Raw genomic sequence first — 21320 nt, 5'->3', positions numbered from 1 at the left:
TTCATTGTTGTTGCTGATGGGGTTTTTTTCCCTCTAAATGATGTCATTGGTCTTCTACATACCAGCTAGGCCATACAGTTATTAGAGCACTAGACCTGAAGTCAGGAAGACCTCAGATATTTGCTTGCTGAGTGACCCTCAGCTAGCTGATAACACAAAAATTTTATCAACTTGGATAATATCCATAACATACTCTGCAAATCTTAAAGTGCTACATAAATGTTGGCTATTATTATCTCATATGATCCTCCTGATAATCCTGTGAGATAGAGCCTATTATTGCCATTCCCCATGTTATAGATGAGGAAACTGAGACCGAACTTAGGTGTCTTGTTCAGGATCACTTAGGTAGTCTGAGGCAAGATTTGAATTCAGGGGTTCCTGACTTCAAGTCCAGAATCTTATCGACTACACTAGATGAGATGCAAGCCAATTTTGATACAATCCACACCTCTCCTGCCCCATAAAAAGGATGCTGCAATTTTTGCAGGATAAAAGAGAGATGAAATTTTGTACATCCTGATGCTGCCTATTCAGTCTCAGTTTCCATTGCCTTCCTCAAACTACCTTGTATTTAACTATTTTGTACACTGCCCATTCACACAGTATGCATCTTATTTGTACATTCTTTGCATGTTGTCTCCTTCATTAGATTTCGAGATCTTTCAAGGCAAGGGTCAGTCTTTTGCTTCTCTTTGTATCTCTAGTACTTAGCATTGTGCCTGGCACACAGTAGGGGATTAATAAATGCAGGTGGTGGTAATTGATGATGACGGGGATACCTAGGCTCCTTTCTATTGTTGGGTGGAGGGGGGAATCCTTACTCACTTTGTTTATTTCAAATTCTCAAGCAATGGTACTTTCCCCAACCTAATTACTTGAGGCCATCACAGGGACTGGAGAAGTCCTTGACTGCCTGTATGAACAATTTGAGATTGAAAAGTATGCGGTAGGAAAATCATAATATTTACCATCATTGGGGGACCTTACTTCCATTGACCTCAACAGTCTCATGCCTTTAGGTTGTATGAGTTATTTATTTTGCCAATGAATTCTAAGAAAAGGATCATGGTATCTTTATCTTCCCAAATGTTCTCTAGGTTGATTATATTATTCTATGCAATTATGTTGACATTGGGCTATCAGGTTTGTTTGTCAACAATAGTTGATCCCAAATATTCATTCTCAAGTCAGTCAAAGCTAATTTGAGGATCAAAGCAATCTGGAATAATTCAAATAAACAAATCTGATTTCTTGATTTTAGGTAAAATATTTTGGTTTCATTTTTACTATAATTATCTGTTTCATTTACTTGGTTCTCCATTTTCTTTTGCTCATGCAGAAATATTAAAAAAAACACTATGAATCCTTTCCTGATTTCCTCACTTCCTAGTCCTCTTCCCATCAAACTATCTTGTATTTAACTACTTTGAATTTATTTTCTTTATATTTATTTTGTATATATGTATACTGAATATATAGAATGTATATACATGTATATATATATATATATGTATATATGTATATATATGTCTATCTATCTAAATCCTTCTTGTCCCCAATGAAAGACTCTTTCAAGTAAGGATTGTTTGGTTTATGTATTTGTATCCTCATCAACCATCACACAGTGGGGCTTAATAAATGCTCGTTGAGTGATCAAATTGTTCGTTTACAGAAATTAATCTGAAAGATGAAAATTGAGTCAACAGATATTCCTGAGCACCAGTTATATTAAAGTTATCTAGGACAAGTGAAGGGAATATACAAGAAAAGCACAGGACAAGAAGGTTCCTGCCCTCAGGGACCTTACAATCTACATCTGAAGCATGGTGCTGTAAAAAGAATGCTGGATTTGGGTTCAGAGGCACTGGGTTCAAAACCTGCTTCTCCTAAGTACTACCTGTACAGCTTGGGACAAGACATTTCATCTCTGCAGAGATCTGCTTTCTCATCTACATGATTACTGGGTGACCTCTAAGTTCTAAGTCTATTATCCTTGGACTTTGGTGAAGGGAACTAGACTGCACACAGATCACACACACACACACACACACACACACACACACACACACACTCTCTCTCTCTCTCTCTCTCTCTCTCCCTCCCTCCTTCTTTGTCTGTCTATTTGCTTGTCTTTCTCTGCTTCTCTTTCTCCCCTAACTCAACCTCTCCCTCCATCTCTCTCCTCCCTCCCCCTCTCTTTCCCTCCTTCCCTCCTCTCTCTCTCTCTCTCTCGCTCTCTCTCTCTCTCTCTCTCTCTCTCTCTCTCTCTCTCTCTCTCTCTCTCTCCCCACTCTCCCTACCTCTCTCTAACATATACATCTCCAACACCTAGCTCAGTACCTAACATATGGTAGGTGCTTAATAAATGTTTATTGTTTAATCAACTGCTTGTCAGGCTGTACACACAATCAGTCATAGCCTTTGCCATTTGAGGCAGCATATACCATCCAGCCCTTCCACTATGGTCTTCTTCTGATGATTATTTTGTCTTGAAGGTGATTTTTCCTTCTCAGATCTTCTGCCACTGGAGAAGCAGCTCTGACAGGATCTGCCCAGCTACAAGGGCTTTGATTGGGCACCCAGTGCTGGGTTGTGTGTGTGTGTGGCCTGAGAACTTTCCTACTCAGTGTGGAAAGTCTCAACTCTAGGCAGTTGGTCACAGAGTGATGGTTTTTAAGTCACAGAAATTCATGAATTAATGAAAATGCATTTATTAAGCTCTTACTATATGCCAACACAATACTGCTTTACAAAGTTGAAAAACGTCTCTAGCCTTAAGGCCCTTACATTCTCATAGGGCAATGGGGGAAAAATATTAATAGAAAAATGGTGGCCAACTTGGGAAGCAACTCCAAGGACCTGGTAGAGGCTCTCAGAGGTCTGGCTGGTAGATCAAGATAGTTAACCTAGGCAAGGAAGCTTTTCAGAGCTGAATCAACCAGAGGTGTTCTTAATGCCTACCCTTGTTGAATATCCTTTTCCTCCTAGGAGTGAATTAATCTCCTTCTGTTAACCATGGAATGACCTAGGAGGATTTTAACCAAACTAAACTAGCAGGACACTGGCCTGAGTTAAGCCTAGCCTAGAATATGGTGGTACAGAGAGTACCCATTTGGTGACAGTTCTCACCCAACCTAAGCTATCAGGAAACTGGTCTGAGTCATGCCAAGCCTAGAATATGGTGGTACAGAGAGTACTCATCTGGTGGCAAGATGGAGATTGAGAAGAGAGCCAGAGAGTAAGATGAAGTATGGCAGGAGCTATTCTAGACTCAGTGGATCACAAGGGAAACTCTGTAAGGTCTTTGTGAGGGAGCTCCATCCCTGAAACGGCTACGTCTTGTGGGGCACGGAACTGCTAAACTGAAGGTTAGGATCTGTGTTGGTGGAGAGCGTCACCAGACTCAAGAAATCATGGATTCTGGAAGTTTGAAAGAAAGAAAACCATATACAATAACAGCAATAGTGTTTGAAGAACAACTGTGAACCACTACGTTATTCTGACTATTATAAATACTCAAATCAACTACAAAAGACCTATAAAAGGAGATGCTATCCACCTCCAGAGAAAGAGCCGACAAAAAGAAGTGTGCATAGTATGGTTTTACATATATATGTATACGTATGTATGTATATGGATATGTGTGTACAGATATGGATATGGATATGTGTGTATGTATATAGATATAGATATGGATGGATGGATAGAAATGTATAGAAATAAAATATCGATATAGAAATAATAATAGATATGTGTGTCAAATTGTGGCTTTCTCCAACGTGAGATAGGGAGGGAGGGTGATAGTTCGGAAATTAAAATGCAAAAAAATAAACAAATTAAATTAAATAAACTAAAAGAGAAAGAAAGTAAGGAAGGAAGGGAGAGAGAAAAAGAGAAAGAAAGAAAGAAAGAAAGAGAGAGAGAAAGAAAGAAAGAAAGAAAGAAAGAAAGAAAGAAAGAAAGAAAAGGAGGGAGGGAGGGAGGAAGGAAGAGAGAGAGAGAAAGAAAGAAAGAAAGAGAGAAAAGGAGTGACTGAGGAAGGAAGGGAGAGAGAAAAAGAGAAAGAAAGAAAGAAAGAAAGAAAGAAAGAAAGAAAAGGAGGGAGGGAGGGAGGAAGGAAGGAAGGAAGGGAGAGAGAGAGAGAGAGAGAGAGAGAGAGAGAAGGAAGGAAGGAAAGAAAGAAAGAAAGGAAGGAAGGAAGAAAGAAAGAAAGAAAGAAGGAAAGAAAGAAAGACAGACCAGTTGGGTAGTGCAGCAGATAGAGTGCTGGGTTTGAAGTCAGGAAGACCTAAGTTCAAATCTAGCCTCAGACACTTACTAACTAGGTGACCCTGGGCAAGTCACTTAACTCCTGCCTGCCTCAGTTTCCCCATCCAAAAAATGAAAGCATCTACCTCCCAAAGTTGTTGTGAGGATAAAATAAGAAAACACTTATAGAGTACTTTGCAAACATTAAAGCATTCTCTAAATGTCAGTTTTGATAATGTTGATGATTAGATGACAGATGTACAAAGCAAAAGATTAAAAAGAGTAGAACGGAGATTTTTTTAACCTCGATGAGCTGAACGGGAGGGAGCAAAAACTTGTGGCTCGACTCCATCCACCATATTGGCAAAAAGCCAAGAATTCTTCCTGTTGGATGGAAAAGGAAAAAGGTCGTGGTCTAAACTGAATTCTTAATATTTCTTTTAAAAAAAGTATGACTCGGATGAGTCTTCCTAATAATAACCACAGCTACAACGACTCACATGGCCGTGATGCTTGAAGGCTTGAGTATCATTGTCCACATTCTACAGAGAAGGAAACAAAGAACAATATTAACAACAATTTGTGCGTAGAATGAACGTCACCTAAAATAGCTGAGAGTTCCTAGGATCTAGCATGGGGCAAGGGGGGGAGGGGCAAGGATGTCAGAGATCAAGTCCAACCCCCTTGTTTTACAGATAAAGAAACTGAGTCCCAGAGAAGTGAAGAGACAGGCTCAAAGGTCCACTCTGGAATTGGAATCTTGGTCTGCTAACCTTCAAACCAATGCTTTTTACACTAGATACTGTTTATGTTATACAATGCCAATTATAAAGTACTTTAACATATGTTATCGTATTTGAGCTCATAAAAGGCATAGGAGGTAGGTAGGGCACATCTTAATATCTCCGTTTTCCCAAGAAGAAAATTGAGCCTCCTAGAAATAAAGTGACTTCCTCTGACACTGACAGATAGTCAACGGTGAAGCCTGGGCTTGAACTCAGGTTATTCTGGCAGGTAGGTGGTGAAGTGTATAAAGTACTAGATGTTGGAGTCTGGAGGACCCGAGTTAAAATCTTCTTTCAAACATACATTAGCTTTGTGATGCTGGGGAAGTCATTTGGCTTCTCATCTGTGTTTGCTTACGTGTAAAATGAGATAGCCTCTATGTTCCAAGGTCACTGTGAGGATTAAATAAGGTAATTTATGTAAAGCCCTTTGCAAACCCCCAAGTGATATATTTATATCTATTTATCTAAGTATGTGTGGTGGCTATTTTTTCTGGCTCTAAGCAGAATAATATTCTTTTCATTAGATTTTTGTTTTTCCTTATTCTCTTGAGAGGAAGTGTATTGGTCCCTTAAGATATGATAGTGGGAAAAGAGTTTGTCTCTTTGAAAAAAAAAAAGTACACTGAAGGACATTTAATGAATGTCTTTAGGATTCAAAGAAAAAAAAAACAAAAACATCTCCCAATGATTGTGTTCTTTATTGCAGGTATTCACTAAAGAAGCTACTGTGTAGCTTCATCCTTGATCAGCAACTGGTTACCTTCTATATTAACTGTGTATGCTTTCAGGTGCATAGTTTAGGAGGCCTTCCCAGTTGCCAGACCAGTCACAGACCATCAGCTGGGATGGGTGAAGATTCAGTCATTAACTCAAGTCCTGCACATATGATCCAGCAGAGACATAAGTAGGACTTTTGTGCCTACAATAAACAGCACAGAGGTCACTACTTTGGGGAGGAGAGGGGAAATGTGACTTTAACTCTTGGGAAAAGACAGCTTGATATACCTGTGGGAGGCCACTAAGTGAGGAGGAGAAGGATGAATCTGGGAAGCTCACCCCTGCTTTGTGGTACTTCTAATTTTATTTAATCTTTCTTTTCATTTTAATTAATCCATCTCGAACTGGATATCCAGTAGATGTCTTAAGCTCAACACATCCAAAACTGAACTCATCTTTCTCTTTTGACTCTAGCCCATTCCTACCTTCCTTGTTACTGTAAAGGGCAACATCATCTTCTCAATCCCCAGGCTTGAAACTTAGATGTCATCTTTGCTTGACTTCTTACGATCTTACCCCATAGCTATTGCCAAGGCCTGTCAATCTCGCCTTAGAAACACCTCTCAAATATGCCTCCTTCTCTCCTCCAACATTGCCATCACCCTGGTTCAGGCCCTCATCACTACCTCCCACCTGCTGCTGGTGAGTAGCTGCATGATAATTGTCTTACTCATCCTTTATATTGATACCTCAGTATAGTTTCCTTTAGGGAGCTAGGTGGTGCAGAGGATAGAGTTCCAGGTCTGGAGTCAGGAAGACTCATCTCCCAGAGTTCAAATCTGGCCTCAGACACTTACTAGCTGTGTGACCCTGGGGAAGTCACTTCAAACTGTTTACCTCAGTTTCCTCTTCTTTAAAATGAGCTGGAGAAGGAAATGGTAAATCACTCCAGTATCTTTGCCAAGAAAACCCCAAATGAAGTCCCAAAGAGTTGAACAAGACTGAAAAATGATTGAATGATGATACTCTTCTTTACAGCTTTTGACACTGTTAGCTTACCCCCCTCCTCCTGGATTCTCTTTTCTTTGTTTTTTATGACTTTGCTCTCTCTTGGTGCTCCTTCTCCTATCTATGTGACCCTTTCTCAGTTTACTTTTCTAGTTCACCATCCAACTCTTGCTCCCTATATGTAGACATCTCTTACTACTCTGTCCTAGGTCCCATTCCTGCAGGTGATCTGCTCTGCTCTCTTGGATTCAGTTACTAGCTTGACACTGAGGACTCCAGTGTGTGAAGGACAATCAGGTGAAACAAGGCTGGAAAAGTAAGTTGGAGCCAGATTATGGAGGGCCTTAAATGCCAGCTCTCATCTCCCTTACAAACTCCAGTTCTTCATCAACGCCTGCCTGCTGGACATCCCCACCTGACTAAGGGTGTCTAAGGTGGTGCAGTGGATAGAGCACTGGGCCTGTAGGCATGAAGACCTCAGTCCCAATCCAGCTTCTGACACTTACTAGCTGTATGACCCTGAGTAAATCACTTTACCTCTGTTTGCCTGAATTTCCTCAACTGTAAAATGGGAATAATGATTGTCTCTACCCCCCAGTGTTGCTATGAGGATCAAATGAGACAATATTTTGTATACTGTGCACTGACCACAGTGCCCACTGTACAATAGGTGCTTAATAAATCCTTCCTTTCTTCTTTCCTTCTTTCCTTCCTTCTACCTCTCTTTCCTCCATTCCTCCCTCCCTCCTTATCCTTCCCTTCCTCTCTCCCTCTCTTTCCTTCCCTCCCTCTTTTTCTTCCTCCCTCCCTCCCTCCTTTCCTTCCTTCTCCTTCCTTTCTTCCTTTCTTCCTTCCTCCTTCCCTTCCCTCCCTTCCTTCCTTTCTTCCTTCTTTCTTTCTCTCCCTCTTCTTCCTTCCTTCCACATCTAGTCAACACCTCATGCTCAACAAATCCAAAAATTGAACTCATTACCCCTGCCTCCTCTAAACTTCCCTATTTCCATTGATGATACATCATTACTTTCCTCATCCTCAGGATCTGAAACATGAGAAACTTTGGAGTCATCTTTATTCTTCTATAAAATGAAAGAATTGGACTACATGGCATCTGAGCCTTTTTCCAGCTCTAGATCTTTGATCCTATGATCATTCTTTTTCTCACCTCCAAACGCAATTGTCAAATCCTGTTGATTCCTTCTCCCCAATATGACTCACATCCATCTTATTCTCTCTACTCACAAACCATTGCCCAGTTGACCTTACCACCATAAGTCACCTTGACTATTGTAATGGTCTCCCTGACTTCCATCTTTCCCGTTTTCAATCCATCCTTCATTCAGCTACCAAAATAATCTTTAGAAGATATAGTTCTCACCATGTCACTTCCATACCCCCAAACCTTCATTAATGGCTCTCATCTGCCTTACAGAACAAAATACAAGCCTGGTATTTAAGGCATTATACAATTCAGTCATGGCCCTTTTACTCCCATTCACACAATCTCTGGTCCAGCCAAACTGGACCACTATGACTACCAATAGCTATAATTCACATAGTGCTTTAAGGTTTGCAAAACACTTTATATATATTTTCATTGTTTTCCAGACTCAACATTTCATTTTCCATATTTGCTCAGGCTACTTCCCATGACTGGGATGCAGCTATCAGCATCCTTCCCTTCAAAGCTTGGATTGGGCAACATGCCCATTATGGAGCCTTCCCTGATCCGCACACCTCCTCAAATATTCCTAGACTTCCTTGTCTGGAATCTCTCTTTGGCCTCCCTCTTTCCTTACCTCATAGCACACTTATTGATGCCCAAGCTATATCCTCTGCTGCCCATCCCCACCTCCTTTCCCCCATTAGGATACAAATTTCCTGGGGATAGAGATTATTTTGTTCTCTGGACTCTAGTGCCTAGGATGGGTCCTTGAACATAGTGGGTTCTAGTTCACGGGATGAACATAGTGGGGTCTTAATAAATTTTTAAAAAGGAATGACTGACTTTCGTGCTTGCCCAAGGTTGGAAATAGAGGAGCTAAATGTCAAACTCAGGTCTTCTGATTCCAACGCCAGTGTTCCATCCTCTTCCCTTAGCTGGGAATTCCAAAGAATAAGATCTGATGGAATATGAATCCTGGTCCTTATTGAGGACATGTTCAGGAAGATGTATCAGTAAGGTAAGATTCATGACTTCAAGATGACCATGAACATAACTGTATGGTTCAGAATCTCAAAGTATGGAAAACTCTCTAGGTAGAAGGCAGAGGAAGTATAACATTTATTTAGGCACCAGAGGATCAAATCCCACGACCAATAACTCCAATTCAATATAGCAGTAATTATATTCCAAAACCAGTAAGCCCACCTCAATATAGAAACAAGGAAGTTATAACACAGTATTATAGCAAGGAACCAAGCCATCCTGTAACTTTCCTCCCTGCTGGGGCCTCCCTGTAAACACTAACAAATCCTAACTGTCGACTTGCCTGCATTCTCTCCCCACTCAGTTCTCTGGTCTCCAAAGCTCCCTAGTTTCCACTCCACTCTCTGCTCCACACACTTTCTGCAGCTCTGTCGTCTCAGAGTTCTTACTTCTCCTCCTTGTGCTGGATTCTGAATTCTTGCTTCTGACTTCTGACTTCTGAATTCTCAGTTCTCAATGGCTACCTTCCGGGTGTATATACTCTTTTTAGGACTCGAGGGCTTCAAGCCCAATCAGCAAAAAGGTACGGGCCTGAAGTTTAGTGTCTAGTAAGTAAAGGGAGTAGGCCCCACTTACAAACAAACCTCTAATCAAGCTTCCCTTAATTGGCCCTACCTGAGGCCTATTGAATGGGAGGGAAAGATCTTTAATCACTGATTGGCATCACAGAAGAACAAGCTGAATGGGATGGTACTTCAGCAGCAGACATATATCCCCACCATTAAGCCTGTGTCCACTAAGGGGATAGAGGAGCCAAAAAGTTGTGATTTTCCTAAGGTCACGTAGGTGGGAAGCCCAGAGCTAAGGGTCAATCTTTCTTGTCAGACTCTTCTGCTCTGGGGAGTATATTACCTGAATGCCAGAAATCACATTCAAGTCCAGAAAACATTGACTCCCTCTCAAAACCACCCTCAAAATCATCTTATGGAAAGTTAAAACAGGTGGCAGCTTTTGCCTCTGAGGTAGGAGCATAGGCTGGGTACCCAAGTCATCCCATTTTGAAGGCAATGGGAGGGATTGCATACTTAACAAATAGAGCGACCTCAGGTTCTATTAACAATTTCCAGCCAAGTCAGAGTCAACTTTTCCATCTACTGACTCTTTTACAGGTTTATTGGTTAATTGGGATTTCTCTACTGTAAGCTGATGGGCCCTTTGGGGGGGTAACCCCCAAAATTTCCACTCTCTTCAACAGATTCCTCTAACTTGAGAGCTGTACGGATTCATTTTCATCCATGGTAGATAAATAAGTATAGTTAATAATGAATATAGCATTTGCATATCACTTTAAGTTTTGCAATATTCTTTATAAATGTTATCTCATTTAATCCTCACCACAACCCTAGAAGGCAAGTGCTATTACAATTCCCACTTTACAGATGAGGATACTGAGGCTGAGAGAGGTTAAGTGGCTTGTCCTGAGTTACACATTGTCTAAGGCCAGATTTGAACTGAGATCTTCCTGATTCCAGGTCCACCACTTGATCCATACTGAGACCCCTAATTTGAGGTTATGTGTTGTGATTTGGGGTAAGATATCCAAAATATCTATACTGTCTGTCATTGGATCAGTTCTGTGTGTTAACGTGGGAGGCTCCCTCCCTATTTTGAAAAGTAATAATTTCCCTAAATTCTGGCATCAGGACATGTGTAGGCCAAAGAAGGCATCGCAGTACAATGGCAAAGAAACTGGATTTGGAATCAGGGGGTCAGGGTTTGAATTTCTTCTTTCCCACCTCCTTCCTGTGAAGCCTTGGCCAACTTATCTGACCCCTATGGGTCTCAACGTCCTTATATGGAAAAGAAAGGGTTCTGATTAGCTGGTGTCAAAATTCCTTCCCTGCTTTTAATCTATGATGGATCTTAATCTAAGATATCAAGGTCCAAAACATCCCAGGGATTTCAGAGAATTTGATAACAGGTCACTGGCCTGAGCTGAAGTTCTAAGTCTCAACCCCTTCATCTCCCAGCTCCATCCTTTGATAAAGGAGTTGGGGAGAACCTGTTCCCTTGATCCTGAGCTCTGCAGGGGCTGCCAGCAGGGTAGCTGTGCTCACACTCCTAGAAATCCTGGAAAACTGAGTTGAAAGAGAACAAAATCTCAGTGAAAATGGATTGATTCCTATGGTTTCCCATTGCTGTTCCTGAAAGTGTTTATCCTTTCTTAACTCCCAGGGGAAGCTAGGGCATGCTGACAAGAAGAAAACAGCCTGATGGGTGGGAGAAGAACATTATTTAAGCAAGTTTCAGGCCTTAGTTCCTTATGCTGAAATATAAAGAAGCTGGACTTGCTCCCTTTCAGCTCAGAAAGAATTTGGTAGAGAGATCATCAGGATACCTGGGTTCCCAACCCACTTCTGTCACTAACTAGCTGTATCACCTTGAGAAAGTCACTTCTCTGGACTGTACAGTTCCTTCATTCATTTAGTCCTTCATTTATTCATCCTTTGCAAAGGGAGATAAATGGACTGGATTTGCTCTGAGATCTCTTTCAGCTTAATATTCATTCACTCACTCCTTCATTCGCTCACTCACTCATTCATTCATTCATACATACATTCCTCATTTGTAAAATCGAAAGACTTGGACTAGATTATTTCTAAAGGCTCTTCTCCCTCTAACAATCTATCATTCTGGAGCTAGAGGTGGGGAGGCCTCAGGTCTTCCCTTCTTGTCCCCAGTGAGTCAACAAACATTTATTAAGTACTCACTAAGTTCAAGGCTTTATATAAAAAAGGGGGGATTCAAAGAAAGTAAAAAAAAAACACAGACCCTGTTCTCAAGAAATATACATTCTAATGAGGGAAACAACATGAAATTACTATGAACATATAAGTGTAAATGGAAGGTGATCTCTGAAGGAAGGCAAACTAGACCTTAATTTCGTACAGCCTCATTAAGCTCTCCTTCCCTCTGCATAGTAAGGCTCCTCAACCTTCCATGAACTCAGCAGAGGAAAAAGGCAGGCCCCAGAGCCAGGGGCCAGCGGGGGTAGGAAGTGAAGCTGAGTTAGTGGTCTGGCTTAGTCCAGTGTGAGCTTGAGGCCTCAGGCAGAGCTACCCCCCACCTCCTCCCCTGGGCCTGAGTTCCTGCCCTGACTCCAGCCTCAGCCCAAAACCCCCCATCCCCCTTTGCCTGTGGGGACTGACTTACTGTTGCTGTTTAAAAAAAATAATAAAAGTAAAAGGAAGAAAGATACAACACAAAGATCACCCAGCTTCCTTACCAAAGCTGGCCCTTCCCCATGATTAGCAGCCAGCCTGGCTCTATGTCAATCTGGGCCTTTTTTCTGAGCCCCCGTGTTGACTCTTGAAATCTAGTTCAAACGTTGCTGTTGGCTTTTCCACTGAGGAGGAACAGCGGGTGAAGAGTTGCCTACTGGGATGGAGCCTTCCAGCAAGACTTCCTTTGTGGGATAAAATTAGTTAAGCTCTTGTGAGATGGCGGCTGAAAACCCAGCCTTCCCTCGGATGACCTCAATGGAATGGTTTGTTGCTCAAATGACAGACAAATGCAATAATTAGGTCTATTTAGCTGAGGGGAGGTGAAAGGTCAGGCTCCTGGGCAAACTGTCTCCAGTTACTGATTTGATGCCTAAGTCAGAGATTTGCAAAAGTTAATGTTTTTACAATAAACTGACGCTGGCCACTGCTGACCCATCAGGGCCCCCGAGCCTCCCCCCCACTACCACCACCCCATGCCTAGACATCTCCCCAAGGGCCCTTTGGATCCTGCCTTGAAAAGCATAAAAAAACCTAGGTTTCTCCAGTCACCACGCCAAGGCGTGCATGGCCAGCTTCCAGCCTCTCCATTAGAGATTATCCCTTGATAAGGAACTCAGAGGGGAAAAAAGTCTTTCTCATCCCCCAGCATTATTTTAATGTGATCACAGGTAGTCATGTTAACCCAGGTGAGTAAGAAGTAAGCCTGAAGTGTCTCAAGCAAATGGACTGAGTTAATCCATTAGACAATAGGTTAGGCCTCATTCAAATTCTCTCCCTCTTAGTCCTGGGCTTATTTTTTTTTTCAGGAAAAAAAAAACCTGATTCTACTTTATTTAACTTAAAGCAGATGATAACAGCCTCTGCTACCTCTGCCAATCACCCTTTCTTGGGGGCATGTGGATATTGAGATCTCCCTCTGTCATCACTTGGTTGGAAGACAGCAGGACCAAAGGGCCATGAGGAGGCTGGAGACTGAGGCCACAAGAACATACATGCCTATATTCTTGTTCTGTGAGAACATGACAAGTACATTGGTTCAATGGCTTTCCTCAGAGCAGTGATGAAAAAGCTGGATGGATTCCCTCCTCAGAAGAGGGAAAAGGACAGCAACGTTCCTTGACAACTGCTTTGACATGAGGTACAGTCATGGTTGAGGGAATTTGGCCTCGAGTCCTGATTTAGCCACTCACTGAGTGACCTTGGCCAAGTGATTTCACCATTTGTAAATTGTGACCACCCAAATTACCCACCTCATGTGTTTAGGATGAAGAAAGCACTCTTTGCAATGCTTAAAGAATTGTAGAAATGTTAGTTGCTTTTTTTTTTTTTTTGTCCATACCCACGGTTTCATCTGTGCAGGGAACTCCTGGTATGGAAACCCCTTCCACCGATAAACATAGGCAGAAGTTGGAGTCACTGGGAGATTCCTGGGACACTGAGCAGTCATACATGGAGCATAAGAGGCAAGATTTGAACCCTGGGTCTTCCCGACTTACTAACCCCAATATCCCGCTATCTCTGAGGAGTTAGACTAGATGGCCTGTGTGTTACTGATATGAGTTATTATTCCTCATCTTCCTCTTCCCCTTCCTCCTTCTCCTTGGTGACCAACATGGCCTCTGTGGACCAAAGGGACCTCAGGAAGCTAAGATCACAAACCAGGGCCCTTTAATTCTTTGCTCCGAAGTCCTTAATCTTGGGCTCGCTTTTTCTGAGTCACTTACTGTGACTCCAATAAACCTGTTTGTGCTACAAGGTGAATAAAGGATACTTGGAAAACCAAAACCAGAAAATGACAGCATTAGCCCAACCCAACTGAGAGGAAGTCACCTCCTCAGGCAATGAAAAGGCTAGAAGCATGGAAAGCCTTGGCATAATTAGCAAAGTCTGCTGGCAAATTAGCTTCTGTCTGTCTGCTTCCCACTCTGTGGAGTTCTTTCTACCAGTGTTTACACAAGTAGTGCATTGTGACTGGGGAATTTGGGAGGAAGGGAGAGAAATAGGCTCTATTTTCACCAGGCCCTGAGTCTCTTTGCCAAAGGAAGGCCACACTTACATCTCACAACCAGTGAGTACTTTGGGCTTGACAAAAAAATACAAGAGGAATTTTTCCGGTGATTTTCTTTATCAGCTGTTTTTTTTTTATGGGATAGAACAAGGAAAAGTATCTGCTAGGTTTTAAAATTTGTCATCTTTTACATTTATATTACCGTGTTTCTGAATGTCTCTCTCCCCCATCTATCCAACCAGCTGCTTCTTAAAAGATAAAAAAGGAAGAAAAGGGGAGAAAAAAAGAATTTTAAGAAAATTCACCAACAAATCATCTGATTCTGACAGGATTGTCAATGTTCCCCACCCCAAATCCCTCATGTTTTCAATGAAAGGACAGAGGCCTATTTTCTAGTCTGTTCCTCAGAGACAAGCTTTAACCCTGAGGCTTTTAAAAACAGAACATAGTTGGTGGGCTTCATAAACCCTCTTCCTCACAGGGTAACGCACCTAAAATTGTATTGGGAGCTAATTACTGCAGTAAACATCGAGTAGCAAAGCTTTCTTGCCCGACATTAAATGTAACAACATTATTTGTTTATTTATTAATGTACCAGCTCCTTCCCTTAACTATCAAGCCAGAAGTGCTGACCAGAAGTAGAATAAAAATACACTGCATCTGGAAACAGAGCAGGGTGGTGCAATAAAAAGCATGCTGGATTTGGAGTTCAAATCTTGACTCTGAGACTGACTGCCATGTAGTCGGGGGGCAGGGGGGTGGCGCAACTTAATACTCCTCTTTGGGCCTTGGTTTCCTTATCTGTAAAATGAGGGAAATGGACTGTGTTGCCCCTAAGGTACCTTCTAGCTCCTATGACCTGGTTTTGAATCACTGTTCTCTATTACTCAGAATGTGTATTTCTTGTTGTTCAAACATGTCTGACTCTTTATGACCCCATTTCAGGTTTTCTCTGCAAAGATACTGGAGTGGCTTGCTGTCTCTTTCTCCAGCTCATTTGACAGATGAAGAAACTGAGGCAAACAGGGTTAAGTGACTTGCCCACGGTCACATAGCTATAAGTGTCTGAGGCCAGATTTAAATTCTGGTCCTCTTGACTACAGGTGTGGTGCCCTATGCACTATGGTGCCACCTAGCTGCCCCGAGTAGTACTTATACGACCCTGGGTACATCTCTGCCTTAGTCTTTGGGTTTCAGTTTCTCCTCAATCCCACGGGATAATATCTACCATCCCTTTCAGGTATAAATTCTGTGACCTCAGATTGTCATACAGAAACTCCAATGGGTTTAGATGTAGAGTCCCTTAATTTCTATCTTCGAAAGGAGTTAGGAGGCCTCGTGGGTGGCTCAGGCAGATGCTCAAAATGCCAATCTGCTCAGTCTGGCTTTAAACTTCATTTTTCCCATCATTAACATCATTAAGGAAGATGATCTGGCAAGCATCCAACAAATACTGATCAAGCTCATACCAAATGTCAGGCCTGTGCTAGGCCTTAAACACAAAGACAAAACTGAAACTGTCCCTGCCCTCAAGGAGCTAACATTTTGTCTGCCACAGCTACTCACACCTGTATGTTGTACATCTGTAACTAGACTCCAGGCTTTGGAAAGTTTTTAAGTCTCCTCCTCCTCCCTCCTCCTCCTCCTCCCTTTTCTTCCTCCTCCTCCTCCTCTTCTTCCTTCTCCTTCTCCTCTTCCTCCTTCCCCTCCTCCTTCCCCTCTCCTCTTCCTCCTTCTCCTCCTCCTCCTTTTCCTTCTCTCCTTCCTCCTCTTCCTCCTACCCCTCTTCCTTCTCCTCCTTTTCCTCCTCCCCTCCTCCTTTTTCCTCCTCCTTCCCCACCTCCTCCTTCCCCACCTCCTCCTCCCCCACTTCCTCCTCCTCCACCTCCTCTTCCTCTTCCTTCTCCCCCTCCTGCCCCTTCTCCTCCCCTCCCCTTTCTCCTCCCCTCGCCCTTCTCTTTCTTCTACCCCTCCTCCTCCCCCCTTCCCCTCCTCTTCCCCCTCCTCGCAAAGCCTTCTTTACTCAGTCCCTCTTCAAATTGTCCTAAAGCACTTGTCTTCCTCTCTCCTTTTAAACCATCACGCCACACTTCGGCTGATACTGCTTCCCCCAGCTTCGCAGTAACTATAACCTCGCTGAGGACAAGGCCTTTGCTTTGTCAGAGCCATCATCATTATCCTCAGGGCCTAGCACAGGGCCCTGCACACACTTACTACTTGATAAATGTTTGCTAGATTGAACTGAATTCAAGTTAATTTGCCTGAAGCCAAAAATTACTTCCTGGTTTGCAAGAATTTTTTTTTTAAATTTAAGTTTAAAAATCCTTCCTGGACGTCAAAAGACTCCTTGCAAAGCAGAGCTTGGGGTGAATTAAGTGTAAATGAATCGGAAATGAATGAACTCACTTTCCTTTCAACTGCCTATGGGGGTTGCCAGGGGAGAGGAAAAGCACTCGGAACGTCCTGTCTTGGATTTTGTTGAACCCAAAGTTCTGGAAAAATTGTGGAAGCACATGATGAAAGGTCTTTCCCTCCCCTCCGTCTCCCCAGGCAGCCTCCCATCCTCCAGCAAGCTGTGTTCACCCAACCCAAGTGCTGGTAAGAAAGCAAAGTCTCTGAGCGTCCGAGAGATGGCCTCTAGAGCGGAGGGAGCCGAGTTCTGGCCGGAGTGGAGGCTGTGGGGTGGGGTGGATTTATGTCCCTTTGTTTGAAGAGGGCCAGGAAGGGGCGCCCCGTTGTTTGTTTGTTTGTCCTGTGCTTTCACTGCGGAATGGTCAAATACCAGATTAACAGGGCAGCCCTAAATCCACAGAGAGATGGATGGCCCCGGGGCGGGGCGGGGTGGGGGTGGAGGGATCGTTTGTTTTATTGTACAAATTAGAACCCACGTGTTAAACCCACCAAAATATAGTCCTTAAGAATGAAAACATCGGAGATAAATGTGTTAAGGGAAAAAGGGGTGGGGGTGACTTTAATAAAAGAAAGGTTTAGTTTGTATCCCCCTCTTCAGCTCCGATTCCCACCCACTCCACCCCCTCAGATCCCTAAACACACCAGGGAGGACATTGACCTCCCCATGAATATCAAATCTTCTTGAGTAAATATTTCTGTCGTGTAAAGATACAAGATTATTTTTATGACTGGTAACAAAATTAGCTTCTTGTTCGCAATGTCTCACCTTCTGATCCTTGGGTAAAGCACAAGGCTTAAATCATTTCTGGATGTACTAGGGAACAAAAGCTGTCTACTTTCACAAATCCAGTGTCTGACAGAAGCAGAAGGAGATATTTGCTTTTGCTTGCCCATTTTTTGGTTTTGTTTTTTTGGCTGAGCCGGTGTGATTGGACCTCATAAATAGAACTGGATGCTCTGATGATCAGAGCGTGTCTCTGGCGTGGCATTCATTGCCTGAAGGCAGAGAACTGAGAGAGAGAGAGAGAGAGAGAGAGAGAGAGAGAGAGAGAGAGAGAGAGAGAGAGAGAGAGGAAGAAGAGGGAGGAGGAGAAGGAGAAGAAAAGAAGAAGGAGGAGGAGGAGGAGAGGGAGGAGAAGAAGGAGGAGAAGAAGAAGAAGAGGGAGGAGAAGAAGGAGATGAAGAAAAGAAGCAAAAGAAGAGGAAGGAGGAGGAGGACAGATGGAAGGAGAGTACAGGGAATGAGAGGGAAAGGGAAGAGGGGGAGAAAGGGAGGGAGGGAAAACCACTTTAGCTGGTAAATGGCATGCATTGTGGAAATGTGCACAAATAGTTCTAATAACCAAGAAATTGAGGTTGGTGATTTAGAAAAACACAATTACACACACGCACAAAAGTCTATCACATGTAGAAAAAATAAATTCAAAGAGAGGGAGAATTAAAAGCTTCTCCCTCCCCCTTTTCAGTTGAAGATTGAAAACAACAGCTCCAGATTTTGAAAAGCTAAACATTCATAAATGCTGGGCTTAGAAAAAAACCAGATTATGCTCAAGAGGTTAGTAAATATTATTGCTGAGTCCCAGCTATTAGTGGTATCGTTCATTGCTTCCTGAGAGTTGACCTGCACAGCTCAGGTAGAAAGGGCACGTTTTAGAGATTGTCTTTTTTTGACGGAGTACTATAGTGAAAAGAGCTCTGGGAAGAATCAGGAGGACTTGGATTTGCCACTGCTTGGCTGTGTGGCTTTGAAGAGATCATTAACCCTCCATGAGCCTCTGTTTCCTTATTTGCAAAATAAGAAGAGCATGGAGAGAAGCTGAGATTTCAGCTCTCAGAATGGTGCCATGGAAAGAGTGTTAGATCTTGAATAAGAGGAACTGTTTTTTTTTTTTTATCTTTAAATAAGGACCAGAAGAACTTTAAGATCCCTTACAGTTTTAACATCCTATTATAGTATTTCTGCTTGCAAACAACATGTTTAAGTCAAATGCCATACAGATAAATTGGAAGGGCCATGCAGGCAGAAAGATGGCCATACTCTCTTCCTGTCTGTGGGAATGTGTCAGCACCCTTCCAAAGACATGGTTATAAATAAGGCGCCATGTTTGTTACCACTCAGTTGTGGGGAGGGGAAGCCATTAAATATTGTTGGAAGGAGGGCTGAGTGAGACAAAGGACAACTTCCTTCAGTTGAATGTGGGGACCTTGATGTTCTGCTCTGAATAGATACTCCAGTTCTAGTTTCCATACTGAATTCTTATGCAACTGACAATCTTGGGTCTCATGTAGATTAAGCCAAATCATTTAATGATGGTTTTCCATCAAGGAGCACAAGACCAACAGTCAAAGTATCAGTGATAATTCTTTACATGTGTCCTTTATTATTCGGGAATTGTATTTTCATCCAGAGAGTTTGTGGGCAGGATTTTCCACTGTCATCGTCAACGTAATTGTGGTTGTTGTCTTAGCAAATCATTGGGCAATGGTAAATATGAACAATACAAAGACGAATGAAGAGACTTATGTGAAGTGATTCAGAGCAAAGAAAGCAGACAGATGATATGAAAATAATGGTGACAAGATATGATAATATATGTAGGAGGCAAAGAGATGGGAAGGAGTTATAAGAAAAAATGAGGTGTTGTGTTGGCATTTTATTAAAGTTTCTATCCCACATTAATTTTGTTAACTACAAGTAGTATGTACCAATGATTTCTGGCAGGAGTTCTTAACCTAGTTTGTATCCTGGATCCCTTTGGCAGTCTGGTGAAACCTGTGGATCCCTTATCAAAAGCATGGCTTTAAATGTATGAAATAAAATACATAGTGTTATCAAGGAGACATTCTATTGAAATTTGATTATTAAAATATTTTTTAAAAGCAAGTTCATTGATCTCAGCTTAATAACTCCTTAGTCTGTGGTCAGATTTTATTTTTCAAATTTTGTTTGCATATTTGTTTTGGTTTATAATAATTTTTTTTTATTAGAGATCATATTTATTGGGGATGAGGGAGAGAAGTTATTGGACTGGAGGTGGGGCAAGGAGGGAACATGGTCACCCAGAGTCAGTGACTGGGTGCCAGGTAGCAGGGTCATGAGGGGACAGATAGCAGCCTGGAACCCCTGACACAGAGGCAGGCTGCAGGGCACAGACTTACTGAATTTGTATTTCTCCCACTCCCATCCCCCCACCTGGCCCTACTCAGCTCAGCTCCCTGCCCCTTGGGAGAAAGAAATAAATACCTTCCTTTCCTTGCCCCTACCCTCCTTTCCTCCCCCAAACCAGCAACTTTCCCTATGGGGCATCAGGAACATCTGTGCAAACTGCCCTAGGGGCAGAGGAGAGTTCCAGGGAAATGCATGGCAGGAGGAGCCAGGGCCAAGGGTGGGCAAGCGGTCTTTCTGGGCTATTGAGCGCTGGGTGGTTTGTAGGGCTCCAACAGGAGGCTGGAGAAGGTGTTGACCTTGTCAGCCCCTCGAACTTCATGGGGCAGCAGCGGCAGCTTCACAATGTGGAAGTCTTCGTAGAGGTCCTCCATCTGGTCGAGGTATTTGGACTGTATCTTGTGCTGGGCCTCGCACATCTTGCAGGGCTTCTCAGGCTCGGGGAACACCAGCTGGTTGACGATTATGTTGTGGGTGTCTATTTTGCACTTGGCCAGCTCCTGGATTAGCCTTTCAGTCTCATACAGGGACAGGAACTCAGCAATGCAGACACAAATGAAGGTTGTCTGTTCCGGATCCTTGAACTGCTCACTGACTGACCGGATGACAGGCAAGGTTTCCTCAAGCTTGGAGGCTAGCTGGTCAGCATTCATGTCACCCAGGCCCAGCATGTTGCACATCTGTGAGATGAAGGGGCTGATTTGGTTCTTGATCTGCATGAGGCGGCCCAGGCCCTGTTCAACAATGGTCGGGAAATTGAGCAACCGAAGCGTGTGACCAGTGGGGGCCGTGTCAAACACAACGACTGAGAAGTTCATCCCTTTCACCAGCCTCATGACCTCAGCATAGCTCATGGCCTCGTCAATGCCGGGGAAGGTGCTCATGGCCTCCTGCATCATTTTCTTGCCCATGCTCAACATATTGTCCTCCTCAAAGAACTCATCAGGAAGCTCTGCCACACCCAGGCTGGGGTCAATCTCCATAGCAAAGAGGTTGTCATAGCCCTTCACTTTGGTGGGGACTTTGGAGAACTTCTGGTCAAAGGCATCACAGATGTTGTGGGCTGGGTCCGTGGAGATGATGAGGATGCTTTCTCTCCCTTTGGACAGCTGTACTGCTAGGCTGCAGCTGCAAGTGGTCTTGCCCACGCCGCCCTTGCCCCCGACGAAGATCCACTTGAGGCTGCGCTGCTCGATAATGTTGCTGAGTGTAGGCTCCAAGGGCTCTACATCGGGCGCATCCTCGAACTCCTCTGACTCCAGCCCCCACCCGGCCACCCCAGCCGCCATCTTGGAACCCTAAAATAATTTTTTAATCTCAGAAGTTATGCCTATTTTAAAGAAGAGGAAAGTGACACAGAAAGAAGCAAGGATACACACCTCAAATCATAACCCAAGACCATAGATTGCCTATAAATCACTCAGCTCTGAATTCCCTGTCCACATTCCAGTCACTAGATCAGCTTCCTTCTCTTCAACCCTCCCCCCTTTTTGTGTGGCTTTTTTTTTCTATACTGTTGTATGATTTTAGCCCAAGGTCG

General features: G+C 43.1%; 1 protein-coding gene across 1 annotated transcript; it reads right to left on the bottom strand.

Annotated features, from left to right (window-relative positions):
- Positions 1-19786: 19786 nt before the first annotated feature.
- Positions 19787-21069, bottom strand: LOC118843492 (ATPase GET3-like). Its single transcript, XM_036751146.1, has one exon. The coding sequence runs from the start codon at positions 21067-21069 to the stop codon at positions 20023-20025; it is 1047 nt and encodes a 348-aa protein (XP_036607041.1). The 3' UTR covers positions 19787-20022.
- Positions 21070-21320: the final 251 nt, after the last annotated feature.

Source organism: Trichosurus vulpecula, chromosome 3 (assembly GCF_011100635.1).
Source record: "Trichosurus vulpecula isolate mTriVul1 chromosome 3, mTriVul1.pri, whole genome shotgun sequence".
NCBI classification, from domain to species: domain Eukaryota; kingdom Metazoa; phylum Chordata; class Mammalia; order Diprotodontia; family Phalangeridae; genus Trichosurus; species Trichosurus vulpecula.
This window is presented reverse-complemented; position numbering and strand designations above follow the sequence as displayed.

Excerpts from the sequence above, each read along its gene's own strand:
- LOC118843492 (XM_036751146.1), bottom strand. The coding sequence starts at position 21,069 with ATGGCGGCTGGGGTGGCCGGGTGGGGGCTGGAGTCAGAGGAGTTCGAG.